This window comes from Arachis hypogaea, chromosome 10 (genome assembly GCF_003086295.3).
Source record: "Arachis hypogaea cultivar Tifrunner chromosome 10, arahy.Tifrunner.gnm2.J5K5, whole genome shotgun sequence".
Classification (NCBI taxonomy): Eukaryota; Viridiplantae; Streptophyta; class Magnoliopsida; order Fabales; family Fabaceae; genus Arachis; species Arachis hypogaea.
The window spans coordinates 109302574-109317319 of NC_092045.1; the positions used below are offsets into that span (position 1 = coordinate 109302574).

Here is a 14746-nt window from a genome sequence, read left to right on the forward strand (position 1 = left end):
ACTACAACTGGATTCTGGTACAAAATTCTGCTCACTCTAATTAACATACCGTTCTCCATGCTTTGATAGAGACTGTTCTGAAGCTCCATAAACATTATGGCTGGTGCATGGAACCACAAACGAAAATAGATTCTGGTACACAAACCTCACTCCCTCATGAGTATTCCGTATTATCTCACCATTGCGATACACCAACAAGTTTGCGGTACCCTCCATTACACTATCAACACACTTAGAGAACGCTCAAAGCACACTCTCATTCGGAATGAAAATAGTACCGAGCTCGGCCTTATATAGAGGGGAGCTGTAACACCCTAACTACCAAAGCTCAAGCTTCCGGCTGCGCAACTCTGATAGCTCGGACATTACGACGACACTTATACTATTTAATACTAAAATATGAGCCTGTTTAAAAAACTTTAAACCGCAATACCATTCCCAAAAATACTTTCGCCATACAACGTACGTCCATACATACCATACAACTTACATAAACTCATAAAGAGTACATCCATATATATATACATACATATATATAAATAATATTACAAACATTATCCAGTACAATTCCTATCCCTCTCACAGAATATATCAAGATAAAGGCGAGGGTACAAAAATAATAATCTAAAGCAATACAGAGCATCTCAATAACAAATAATTAAACTCTTCATAACTTCTGCGCCCAAATCCTGAAAGGAAAAAAATGTAGGGGGTGAGAACATCATCCTCGAAAGGGTTCTCAGTAGAGGGTTTTTGGAAATTACTGTAATAGGATACATGAAGATAAACCGTACCAGTGATTAATAACCATCTTATGCCTCTTTTCAAAAACAACAGTTTACAATAAAAGTAAAGTTAGAAATCTTTTCTGAAAGAGGAACTGTTCAATTCTCAAAACATCAAAGCATTTCAAAAAGGTTTATCTATACTGAACCAAAATAACCTTTCATATCTTATTCCAAACTAGAACCACAAAACTGAAATCAACCATCGGTCCATCTCATTCAACCACGGCCCTAGGCCCAAACAATCCAACCACAACCAATCCACCACAATCCAACAGAGTTCCAGATGCAAACACAAGTAGGAAGATGCAAACACAAACAAACAGTTATTGCAAGTAGAACAATTAGCAGTTAATCACATAGGCAAACCAAGTACAATATGCATACCCAAACAATGTCACATAGATGCATATGATGCATGCCTGTCCCTAGTGGCTGATGATATCATCTGTCAGTTATAGAGCCAACCCAACAAGTCCTGGTAGCTAACCATTGGACTGTCCCTCTGTCGCGCATCCCCAACTCGAGTTATACTCATCATAAACTTGATCATAAACATGATCCATATCCATCACCCTCACTGGTGAATATTTCGGGGGCGAGCTCATCCGCGACTTTCACAATGCCCGGCCACACTTACGACATAGGGTCAACAGAGTATCAAGTCTCAACCTGGAGCACGTGGTGGCTAGCCACTGCTACTACCCAGGGAAACTCGTATCTCAGATAGTGGAAGTGCAAATCACAATTATCAATAATTCAGCATATACATGCATTCATTCTCATCCGTGGATCAACATCCATCTCAGCCATCCGGCTCACGGTTCAGTCCAGAACCAGCCAATATTTATAGCATACACAGCCATTCCGGCTCACGATTCAATCCAGAACCAGCCAATATTCATAATCATACACAGCCATTCTGGCTCACAACAACACAGCACTTCCACACTCAAAATCATCAAATTCATGAAATCGGCATTTAAGCCATAAATCATTTTCTCTATTCATTTCACTTTGAAATCAAGTTTCAACTCTTTTCAGCCTTGGCTTTAGAAATCTCGTTTCTCAAATCATCTCAGGCTCATAAGCCAAATTTACTCAAAGTTCCCCTTTTAAAACAGAGCCACTCTCGGCATTCTCTTTCCAAACTTCCAAACCATGGCAAGTTAAGGATTTATTTCAAAGCATTCAAAATTACCCATCCAACAATGGGATTTTATAACAAAAGTTTCTCGGCAGAGTCCCAAGTCTTTAGGGAAGGTCAACTTACATCAATTCCTTAAAATTCATTGAAACTATTAAAATCATAGATTCTCCGTTCAAGTAAATAAAACTGAATTTACTAGAAAACCGGCCATACAAAATCACAAGTTCCAACCCGGTCCAAAAATCAACTCATTTGAAACGGAACCGGTTCATTTGAATCAAACCACTTTCAGGTTTCTTTTTGGAACCCCTTTTTTTTAATTCTTTCAAAATGCCTCAAACTTAATTACTCAAACAAAAGTCTAGATTCCTTTGAAATCACTAAAAGCTCCTTTTTATATTGAAATCAATACTAGAGCATCATTCTTTCCTTCACTGATTCAAACGGTTAAAATAGTTCATTTCTAAATAAGTCGAACTCAAGGCATAAAGTTCACTAAATAATTTAAGCTTGAAAACATCAATATTCTCTTAATAAATCAAATAATACAACTTCTCAAATCCAACCCTTTTCAAATAACTTTTCAAACAAGGCTAGGATTTTGTAGAAATTTCGGCAGCACCTCCCCTAAAACTTGGACTTTTGCACCCGGTTCGGGTCCCAACTAAACCATTTCTCATTCCTTTTCAACAGCTCAAAACCAGAAATCAATTTAAAGCAAGCCAAATCCAACAATCGACTCAGTGGCGTATCTCAAGGATACCATTTAAAAATCAACTCAATATCAATCGATATAACTCATTTCCAAAGCTTTAAAGAAACGGTTCAATAACAAATCATTTGTCTAAAACCAAATCAATTAAAATAAACCAGGCTGAATTCAAAAGTGCATTCGACTTTTCACATCATTGAAATAATTGACTCAATTCAAACCAATCCTCAACGGTTTAAACTCAAATTTCAAATCTTTAAAGAATCAACTTCAAAATATTATATTTCACAAATCCGCACAACAATTCAGCCAAACCAACAACCCATAATCATTCGAGTCAATCAAATAATACATAAGGCAGATACAATCACCAAATACACAATATCTCACATTGGTATCCATATGTAATAATTCCAATATACAAAACATAGTTTTTGGAAAGCGCCCCTACCTCAAAATGCCAAAATCATAACCCAAACGTGTCAACTGAACTCTTTTTGCTCTGCCCGAAATCACCGGCAATCAGAACCCGACTCGGCTTGCTCTCTCGAAAGCAGAAACAGCTACAAGCGGCATAAGCAAACCAGATTCTAACTCCTAAAACCATTAACATCGCAAATACTTTATTACACGGAACAAAGAACTAACGCAGGGCTTTCAAAAATCAAAATACTCACTGAAATAACAAAATGAAGCAGCCGCAGCTCCTTATCAACCCGGCAGTGGCTCCGTCAGTAAACCCAAGTGACAATTGCGAGCAAAAACACCAGTGACGGTAACTGTAACAACCACGCGGCGTTAACAACCTTTTCGGAATTCCAACAGAACAGAAACCAAACTCAAAATCTTACCGACGGTGGAACACGATGGCGGCAGGATCTCAAGTGGCAGAAACTCAGCCCGGAGCTCCGACGGCCATGGCGGCAGATTCTGACGGCACGACAGCAAGGGCGAGGGAACCACCCACCATCATCGCGTCTCATCCTCTCCCGCTACTGACAAGGGCAGCAACCACCATAGCAACCCGGCCTCAGCAACGGCTTCCAACGGTGACAGCGGCGCGCTCAACCCAGAACCCGAATGGAGCACAGTAGGAGCGACGGCCATGAGTGACAGCGACGCGAGCCTCGATGGTGACAGGAAGTGATGGTGGCTGAGAGCGGTGGCTACCCTCCTCACGGCGCGTCTCTCTCTCGCGCGACTGGCGACGACGCGGCTAGGAGTGACGGTGTGGTGAACAGAGGCGGCGGCACGGCGTAGACGCGGTGGTGATGGAGACGCGGCGGCTCCGAGCCCGCGACCACCCACGTTCGCGAGCCAACCCCTTCTCGATTCTGTCCTCCCTAGCGACGGCGCAATCGGCGCGGTGGTGGTGACAAACGGGAGCGTGATCGACGGCGAGCTAGACGTGGCGGCAGAGCGCGGCTGGCCGGCGAGCTGCTGCTTGCCCGGTGCTCTTTCTTCCTCCGGGTCTCCCTTTCCCCTCATTCCCCTTTTCGTTCTCTTTGCTTGCTTCTTTCAGGGATAACCAAGAAAACTGTGTGTGTTGAACTTGTGAAGGAGAAAGGGAACTCAGCGGCTGAAGGGGTTAAGTTAGGGAAGGGTTTCATTTTTGAAAATTAGGGTTAAGGGCATTATGGTAATTTCACATAAAATTGGGAATACTATAGTAATTGAAACCCAAATTAAATCCAACACTATTTGTACATAGAAAATACTATTTGCTCATCAATTTTACAAATTATTTTCAATAAAATGCCCAAATCCAAAAATTAGAAATAATATACTTAATTTCTTCATTTTCCAAAATAGCAGTAATAATATTTAAAATATTACTTATCTAATCCGAATCATATAAAATTCTTATTATTTCATAACTATCAACCTTATACTTTGAATATAGAAAATAATCCAATAATTATAAAATTGGATAATAATTATAACTCGTCTCAAATCCAATGAATTAAAAATTGCCTTAATTATCTCTAATAAAATAATTTCTGGAATTAAGGCTATAAATAACTACATGATTTGAGACTTGATCATAATAAGACTTTTCAAAAGTTTTGGGTCTTACAGGAGCATTCAACACGCCCCCCACATGCTGCCTCCCTCATCCAACCACGCCCACCACGTGCTTGAAGCTTCACCGAATCACGCGTCGCCGCTGGCAGCACACCCCCTGCGTGCTGCCTCACCACGCCCCTTGCGTGCTGTCTCATCACGCCCCCACATACTGCGTGGTTCATCCAACCAATGTCTGCCACGTGTCCTCCACACTCCCCACATGGTGCCTGTAACATGCCCCTGCGTGTTGGACCTGTCATCTGACACATCCATCTAAGTGTAAATAGACAAAATTCTCCCATTTTCAGCTAAAATACCACCATTTACTCCATAACAAAATTATTTGAGTGAATTACCAACCCGGCCCCTGTCTATTTCTCAGAATGACAACGCGATCCCTCACCATAAAAACGTTCCACTTCGATCCCTGTCCTTTACTTCCATGACCCAACGCGGTCCCTGTGGGTGTTTTTCCGTCAACTCTAAACGAAAAATGCTTACGTGTCAGGTTCAAAAATAGATAGGGGCCTAATTGTCTCTAAATTTAAATTGGTTACGGGTTTATTTGTCCCTATTCTTTAAATAATATTTTTTAAAAAAATTTTATTCCTTATATTAATATTCTTTTTTTAATAAATTATTAAATATATAGTATAATAAGTACAAACTAAATAATAAATTATTCAAATTTAAAAATATCATTTATTATGAATAATTCTCAAATATAATTTTTAAATATATATAAATAATAAATATTAAAATTCGGTTAATACATTAATAATAATAATAATCCTATGATATATTATTAGTATTATAATCTAAATAATTTTTACAATAAAATAAAAACTAATGAACACATTATTTGATATATAGTAAAAATTTTTTGAGTAATAACAAATTTAATTTTTTTATCTCTTTAAACAAAATTAATAATTCTATTTGATATCTTGGCACTAAAATACACTATGAGTAGGCTACTAATAGTCTACTACTAAATGAAATAAAATATAATATATATATATATATATATATATATATATATATATATATATATATATATATTATAGAGACCATTTATAAACTCAACAAACTCAAAACATCAATAATATTATTAATCTATGAATAATATTTTAAGTAAAATATACGTAACATTTAATTAAATTTTAGTATACATAAAATTTTAGTTAATCCACATTATTCTTTTATTGATAAATCTTTATGGATCGGTAACTTATGAGAATATGTATTATTGATAGATTAATAATATTATTGATGCTTTGAGTTTGTTGAGTTTATAAATCGGCTTCATTTTATATATATTATATTTTATTTTATTTAGTATTAGTAGTCTACTCATTGTGTATTTTAGTGCAAAGATATCAAATAGAATTATTAATTTAGTTTAAAGAGAGAAAAACTAAAAAAAATTATTATATATCAAATAATGTGTTTATTATTTTTTATTTTTTTTTGAAAATTATCTAGATTATAATACTAATATTATATCATAGGATTATTATTATTAATGTATTAACCGTATTTTAATATTTATTATTTATATATTTAAAAATTATTTATTTAGTTTCATAATAAATAATATTTTTAAATTTAAATAATTTATTAATTAGTTTGTACTTATTATACTATATATTCAATAATTTATTAAAGAAAGAATATTAATATAATGAATAATTTTTTTAAAAAAATATCATTTAAAGAATAGGGACAAATAAATCTTAAACAATTTAAATTTAGAGATAATTAGGTCTCTGTTTATTTTTGAACCTGACACGTCAGTCTTTTTCGTTTAGAGTTAACAGAAAAATATCCATAAAAACTACGTTAGATCAGAAAAGTAAAGAACAGAAATCGAAATGGGTTGTTTTTATGATAAAGGATCGCATTATCATTTTAAAAAATAGACAATAATCGAATTAGTAGTTCACTCAAATTATTTAGCCAAATTATCCTTGCTTTGGTATTGATATTGATAGCTACGGTATATATAATTAATTAAATGCACCAAACTTGTCAAGATGGCCATATCTGCCACTTGGGTATAATATACATTGAACACATTCTTTTGCAAGTTGCATGCTTTGAGAGAGAAGGGGGCAAGGACTTTAATTAATTAATGCCGATGGTGTGAAATAATAGAGATCAAAACCGCCAACAAGACAAATCGTAACCACATAAAATCAAATTAAAAGAAAATGGAAAAACGACATCATCAACATCAAGAAGTGACTTATATATAATAAAGAAATGATTTAGAATTCAAAAATATTATTTGTATACTAAAATTATTCACTAAAATCAATCACTAATAATTAATATATTTATATATAAATATATGAATAATTTAATTTATTTTTAATATATATTTATATTTCAATATGTAATTTATACTAATGATTGATTTTAATGGTTGAATTTGATATACATATAATATAATTTTTTAGAATATTATCTCATTTTTTCAGTTATCTTCTTAACTTCTACACAAAAAAAATTATTTCTTTTATCTTTTAAATATTTTTAAACAATAACATATGTATTTAAATTTTCACTTATTTAGTGAAAGAAAAATAATTAAAAAAATGAATTAATTAAAATTCCTAATTATTACTCATAAAATATATAATTTCAAATCTATAATACTAACAACCCAAATATAATTTAAAATCTATAATACTAACAACCCTAGAGCATGTGCAAGTCTTAGTTACATGGCATTTTTTTTAAGTGTTTTTTTCTCGAACCATCTAATACTTAAATTTTGATATAATTCATTAGCTAAAATATTTTGACTATATTAAATGAATATATATAAAAACTAAGTCACTAATCAAGTACTGTATAAAAATATATATTTGATGTGTTTATAAAGAGATTTGGTTATACTATTATAAATAAGTTTGATTATTTTATTATTATAGATTTTTTATTTTGGTAATTGGTAATTTTATTAAAAAATATAAAATAATATATAAATATTTATAAATAAACTTTTTTATAGTTAAATTTTTATATTTATAAAATCTTTTTTAAATTTTATAGGCTTATGTCGAGATGGTGGTTTGTTGTCGAATCATTCATTTTATTTGCACAAATATAATGTTTTATCACCAATTTATAGTATTACTAATGAGTTTATCAAGGTTTTAGAGTTTAGGCTTTTAGTTTAGGGCATAATTTTAGGAAAATTCTACTGTGGCACGGATTATGTGTGTCACTATGCCTTGCTTCTTACCAACAATAACTTCACTGGTTTTTTTTTTTTTCAGATGGATTAGACAACTTAATCCTAGACATTAACAACAATAAATTTTACTGGTTTGAATCTTGGTGTAGCTCGACGAGAGGCATATAAATCTTCCATCTGGGTCAAACTTCAGTTGCAATCTTCTTGTTTTTGGTCATGCAGATCTTAATGAGGGAAGCAACTTTTTCGGGTTGGGCCAAATGAATAAAAAAGAATGAGATCCAAATAGAAAAGAAGAGAAAACTACCCATCAGGCCCGTTATTGCTTGGCCCAATTTTCATTTGGTCCAACCCAATAAAAAAAATCATACACTCGATGACTCGATGATCAGGGAACTTGATAATCCAATTCCAACATTTCAATCATGACCAAAAAAAAAAAAAAAAAAATTCCAACATTTCAAGGGAGATTTATGACTATAGCTTATGGGGTTCAGAACAGAATAAGATAATATTCGGAGAATAAAACAAAAAATAAAAATATAAAAATTAATATTTTTATATTTTATTTAGTGATAAATTAAAATAAATTAAAAAATTAAATTTATTTTTATTTAAAAAATTTGAAAAAATATAATAAAAAATATAATTATAAAAAATTAATAAAAACAATAAAAAATCAAAAATAAATTATATATTTTATTAGTATTTTTATATTTTTTTATTAAAATAAACACAAAATATACTAATTTAATATTTTTAAATATAATATAAAATTTATGTTCAGTGTTTCCTTGGCTTATGAGTCTAGGGGGGCAAGACGATGCATGTGAGGTGACATGTTCAGTGAGACATGAAGTAAAAGACTAAAAGTTATGGAGAAATATCTACTAGAGTGATCATATTTTCACTAAAAGCCTTATATTGTTTGAAGAGTCTCAAATTTAAATTTAGATCCTCTAAATTTTGAATTTGTATTTTAGAGAATAAAATATGATTTATTATCTTTAAATAATTTCTCTCTCATATTTATTTTTAGTCTTACTTATAAAATAAATAATTTTAAAATAAAATTAAAACTTTAAAAAATCCAAATCCCCCAAATTCGCATTTTGTTTCAAGAATAGAATCAGAGAAAGTGAAGGCTCATTTAATCTAACTTTATATTTCTCATGCACTTCACTTGATTTATATATAATGCATAGATAGAACAGAACCGATAGGGGACTCGTTTGCCGGAGACAGAGACAACAAATATATGTAAATTTTTTACTTTTTTTATCTAAAATATTTATTCTTAATAATTTAAAAAAATAAATAAGTTATTTTTATAACTAAATTAAATTATTTTTTATTTTTATAAGATTTTATTTTTTTAACTTGTGTTAATAAATTATTAAACTAATTTAATTAAATTTTATTATTAAAATAATTTAGTCATATGTAGCATATTAAGTAGTGGTGTTCAAATTCAAACCGATTCAAATTAAATCGTTTATCCAATCTAATCCAAATTGAAAATCGACTAAAACCGTATTAATTCGGATTTGATTGGATTTTATTTTTTGTAAATCGCTAGATTTGATCGAATTTTGGATCTACTTTTTACAACCTATCCAATCCAATTCAAACCGCACAATGTGTTATAATATTATTATTTTATTATTATGTTTACAATTATACTTATAACATATTCAATTTGTTATATATTTTTATATTTTTCATGTATTATTATTATTTAATAGATATTTTATGTTCAAAATGTGATTTATTTATTTATTTTAACTAACCTATAATTTTATTTCTTTTGTTATGTTATGTTGGTTTTTTAAGATATTGGCAAGACTTGTTATATTATTGTTGTTTTTTGAAATTTAACGTTGAGATTTGTTATATATATTTAATTTTTTTAATTTATAAAATTACAAATCCAATCCAATTCAAACCGCTCGAAGATCGGATCGGATCGGATCGGATTTATTTAAAAAAAAAAGCATCCAATCCAAACCGCACATCAAGTAAACATAGTGTTTAAATCAGATGAGTTTTTGACTCAAAAATGATTCAAATGGCACCGCAAATACTCCTAATATTAAGCGAAGAGAAAGTAAATAAATATTACAAGAAGTTGCATGCAATTGGACAAAGTAGCGCATAGGACCCCACATAATCTCATCAACACCATCTATTTGGATTCTCCTCTCTCTCACTTTTATTCCAACTTAACACTCTGCTTCATTCAATCATTCTCCACCTCAAATTCCCTCCATCCCACTTCACATTTGTTCTTGTTTTTCCTACTTGTCAATCTAATTCTTCTGAGTCTCTTACCATATGCAACACTCATTCATAGTTTCTTCATCCCTGCCTAAAAATGTCCCTTTGTTTCTCTTCCAACTTGATCACACTCCATTCACCAAAGCATCAAAACCTTTTCATAAACTTCTCTTCAGAGCCTTCTCAATGCTTTAAGCTATTCCGGATAAGCTCAACTACTCCTTCAACAAAATCCTTTAAACCCATCAAATTTAGCAATCAAAGATTCAAACTTTATGCTTCTCTGACACAATCTCAAGCTGTTGAGGCCACCCAATCCTCATTTAGGGACAAGAGTCCCAAAGATGTTAATGTTTTGGTGGTGGGATCAACTGGGTATATTGGAAAATTTGTGGTGAAAGAATTGGTAAGAAGGGGTTTTAATGTTGTGGCTATTGCTAGGGAGAGGAGTGGAATTAGGGGCAAAAATGACAAAGATGAGACCTTGGCTCAGTTAAGAGGTGCCAATGTGTGCTTCTCAGATGTTACCAATTTGAATACTTTTGAGGAATCTCTGAAAAATTTAGGGTTTTCATTTGATGTTGTTGTGTCATGCCTTGCAAGTAGGAGTGGTGGAGTGAAGGATTCATGGAAGATTGATTATGAGGCAACAAGGAATAGCCTTGTTGCTGGTAAGAAATTTGGTGCTTCACATTTTGTGCTGCTTTCTGCAATTTGTGTGCAGAAGCCTCTCCTTGAGTTCCAGCGCGCCAAGCTGAAATTCGAGGCAGAGTTAATGAAGGAAGCTGAAGAGGGTGGATTCACTTATAGCATAGTTAGGCCTACTGCATTTTTTAAGAGTTTGGGTGGTCAGGTTGAGTTGGTGAAGGATGGGAAGCCTTATGTGATGTTTGGAGACGGGAAATTATGCGCTTGTAAGCCGATTAGCGAGCCGGATTTGGCCTCTTTCATTGTGGATTGTGTGATGAGTGAGGACAAGATCAACAGGGTGTTACCAATTGGGGGGCCAGGGAAGGCACTGACTCCATTGGAGCAAGGGGAGATGTTGTTTAAGCTCTTGGGAAAGGAGCCTAAGTTCTTGAAGGTTCCAATAGGGATAATGGACTTTGCCATTGGTGTTCTTGACTTTCTGGTTAAGGTATTTCCTTCGCTGGAAGATGCAGCCGAGTTTGGGAAAATTGGAAGGTACTATGCGGCCGAGAGTATGTTGATTTTGGATCCGGAGACAGGAGAATATAGCGATGAGAAGACGCCGAGCTATGGAAATGATACATTGGAGGAGTTTTTCGCAAGGGTGCTAAGGGAGGGAATGGCTGGTCAAGAACTAGGTGAGCAAACAATATTTTAATGCGGCTATGGTTAAGTAACCGATTTTGTTTATATAAATGCATGCATTCAACTATAGGCACTGTAATAGAAGTTACAAGTTAAAGCTTTTTATTGAAGAAATTCAAATTTCATGGGCTTCATTCTCTAGTTGCATAGGAGTTTAATCCCCCTTTTTAATAAATTGCCTGTTAATACTAAGTTTGATCTTCTAAAGTTCTAGTAATTTGAATGGGATGTGTGCATGTTAATTTAATGCTCATATCATAAATTTGAATGTGCAGTTGCTACTGAGAATTGGTTACTCAAAAGTGAGAAGCTTTTGCCTAAACCATGGTTTGGAATTTTTCATTAGAAACTAACTAAGTATGCTATATGTCCAATACTCAAGAGTCTTGACCAAGAGATACTGATAAAAGTTCTTAGAATCTGCACTATTACAGAATGAAATAGTTGCATAATATATATATATATATAGAAAGAAAGAAAGGGCTTAACACAACGAAATGGAGCATAGTACTAGTTAAAGAAACAAAACACAAAGTACTCCAACAAAACGTACTCAACCAAATAATCTCTATGAAGCATTAATAGTATAATAACTTGATCATGGTATAAATAAATATAACGAATCTCTCTTTAGAGACACCAAATTGTTTTAGTTTTATTATCACAAAATACAAAATCATTCAAGGGACAAATAGAATGCAAAGTACAACTGAATAAGCACCTCTGCAGCAACACTCACAAACAAAGTAACACAACTGGCTAAATGTCTTAACAATGTGACTCTGGAAGAGAGTTGAGTGCATATGTATTGGTGAACGATCTATATTTCCCTTCAATGATCTACTTGGGGACATGAGTGTGAAGGGTGTAAGCTGAAAGCCATATGAGCAAGACATCGACAATGCTGCCGAACAAAGCCGTGGCTATGGAGCCGGCAAGATGCCTACAGAACTTGTCATACACGTTGCAAACTTTGATCCAACCGACGTGGCTGTTTCCCTTCAAACCAAGATATGCAATGCCTCCAGCTGTTCCTGTTGCTGAGGCTACTATCCCCAGTATAAGCTGCATAGTGTCATTATGGTAAATAAACAGTGTATCTCTTAATTTGTTGTGTTTTGCAGGGGCAAAGTATGGTGACATCTTCTAAGATTTGGTAAAATTCATCACAACTCTCCTCTATTTGTGCTTGTGACATTCATCTTGTTAAGGAAGGTCAGGGTTAAGTGTTATGTTTTATGAAATTCAAGGGTACCAAATGTGTTATAATCTAAATTAATCATGTTACTTGTATATAAAAAATCAACCACCAACCAGTTATAGAAGTATGTATTTGGCATCTCATGAAATTTTATTATACTATTATTGTAAACAAGTTTGAGAATTTGTCTATTGAAGGTTTGATTATTCTACTATGACAGATTTGATTATTCTGGTGACTAATTATTTAATTAAAAAACTATGTAAAAAATCAATATGTATAAATATACACAATACATAGTGATTAATTTGATAGCTGATTTTTAGTGTATATAGAGCATTTTGAATTCGTGGCGAGGATAACTCGTCCTTAGAATTATGAAAAGTAAGAGCACAGAGAAAATGAGTAGCAAGGTGAAAATAAAGGAGAAGAGGAGTTATTTGGATATTTACCGCATCACAGAGGAGAAGGTGGAGGAGGAACTTCAATTTGTATCGAGGCTTTTGGATAACAGAGATTGATACAATAGTAGTGAAGAGGCCATACAATCCAGAAACACTGAATGCAGAAACAAAATATCTGCATGCAAAGCAGTTGATATATTCAAACACTTATTTAGTATCTGAATAAACCTTTCATGGTGAAAAATGTTAATTTGTACATAAAGCATATGTTTTCAACTTTATTTATCTATGTTCAAATTCAAACAACAAAAAATGGACACAAAAATTCTACAACTTACATAAGGGCTGGTGAGTATTTGAACTTGGCAGGGTTTGGCACAGGCACACCTTGGAATAGCACTAACTCAGTTTGATCACTAGAGACAATGGAAGCAACAGCAGACACTGATGCACCAAACAACAGAAATCTTAGTATGACATCAATCTTAGAATAATCCAAAGCAGCTAGAGGAATTGGAGCTGAAGATGATTTGATCACAGGCTCTGTACTTGTGGTAGAAGCCATATAATGAATACACTGATACTTGAAAAGTGTGTATAAATTTCTTAGCTGATTATGGAGATTGGTTTGGCATTTGAGGGAGAAAGAAATGAAGAAAAGGTGTAAAAACAAATGGGGTGGAGTTCCCTCCACGCCAAAGTTGTTTATTTAAGAAGATTGAATAGCTTGATTGTTAGTTAAAGCCTTAAAAGGTTCACATAAAAGACATTTTGGGGGTGTCATAGCCTTCATAACCATGGATTTTTATAAGGTCTGTATCATGTTGTCTTTTCTCCAAACAGCATATATGTTCATCTTGGATTTCTTCCTTGACTAGTACTATTGTCTAGAATTGATAGGTTTAATTTGGTTGTATTTCAACCAATTTGGGCCGATTGAGTGGTCTGCTCACATCACTTAGATGAGTATCGGATGTTTGAATCTTGCCTTGTATATAACAATTTATTGACCTGTAACAGATTAATCCTTAGCCTATCGAACTGAAAGATATAGTCAGTAACAAAAAAGATTAGTTGCATTTCAGTTTTATTGGAAATTTTATTTCTATAGTGTTGATGGTTTCAGTGGTTTTCAATTACGTATTAATTGATATCCGATTTTGGAATACATGATTTTCACTATTATAATATAATTCAATTATTTGATCGATAAAATATATATCATCCACTTATAACTGCTGTAATGGAAATTTGAATCAAACTTTCAGACAGTGGCTCTTAATTGAAAATATTCAAATCAAGAAATAATGGATAGCTCTCTTGACTGTATTAGTAAGCATGCTCTCCCACTTTCCACATTTTCAGTTTAAAAATAATTTTTAAGAAATATAATTATGTTTCTAATTGCTAGTGGACTTCTTTATTATTATTATTATTATTGATGAATTATATTGTCATAGAACTTGTATGGCGCAAAATCAATAAAATTGATGAATGTGCAAGTCTCACTAAGAACAAAATATCATCTTCACCTATATATTAACCAATAAACAAATTATTAGCTTGCAAGTTAATCAATTTTATTTAAGTATTTAATTTTGATGTACTGA

At 32.8% G+C, this 14746-nt stretch overlaps 2 protein-coding genes and 1 long non-coding RNA gene across 3 annotated transcripts; 1 reads left to right on the top strand and 2 right to left on the bottom strand.

Moving 5' to 3' along the window:
- Positions 1-408: 408 nt before the first annotated feature.
- On the bottom strand, positions 409-4304 carry LOC112716442 (uncharacterized). Its single transcript, XR_003160357.3, has 4 exons — positions 3499-4304; positions 3325-3426; positions 3099-3244; positions 409-689 (listed from the first exon to the last, which is right to left on the bottom strand). It is a non-coding gene; the product is annotated as an uncharacterized lncRNA (long non-coding RNA).
- A 5834-nt stretch (positions 4305-10138) lies between these two features.
- LOC112716446 (CASP-like protein 1D2) lies at positions 10139-14209 on the bottom strand. The gene is made up of 3 exons (XM_025768356.3): positions 13475-14209; positions 13185-13311; positions 10139-12596 (listed from the first exon to the last, which is right to left on the bottom strand). The coding sequence occupies exons 1-3, from the start codon at positions 13699-13701 to the stop codon at positions 12372-12374; spliced, it is 579 nt and encodes a 192-aa protein (XP_025624141.1). The 5' UTR covers positions 13702-14209; the 3' UTR covers positions 10139-12371.
- LOC112716444 (divinyl chlorophyllide a 8-vinyl-reductase, chloroplastic) lies at positions 10294-11723 on the top strand. Its single transcript, XM_025768355.2, has one exon. It carries the CDS (start codon positions 10294-10296, stop codon positions 11542-11544), a length of 1251 nt encoding a protein of 416 aa, XP_025624140.1. The 3' UTR covers positions 11545-11723.
- Positions 14210-14746: the final 537 nt, after the last annotated feature.

Excerpts from the sequence above, each read along its gene's own strand:
- LOC112716444 (XM_025768355.2), top strand. The coding sequence starts at position 10,294 with ATGTCCCTTTGTTTCTCTTCCAACTTGATCACACTCCATTCACCAAAG.
- LOC112716446 (XM_025768356.3), bottom strand. The coding sequence starts at position 13,701 with ATGGCTTCTACCACAAGTACAGAGCCTGTGATCAAATCATCTTCAGCT. Across the intron at positions 13,312-13,474 it reads AAATACTCACCAGCCCTTAT|ATATTTTGTTTCTGCATTCA; the intron begins GTAAGTTGTAGA and ends CTTTGCATGCAG. Across the intron at positions 12,597-13,184 it reads ACCTTCTCCTCTGTGATGCG|CTTATACTGGGGATAGTAGC; the intron begins GTAAATATCCAA and ends GACACTATGCAG.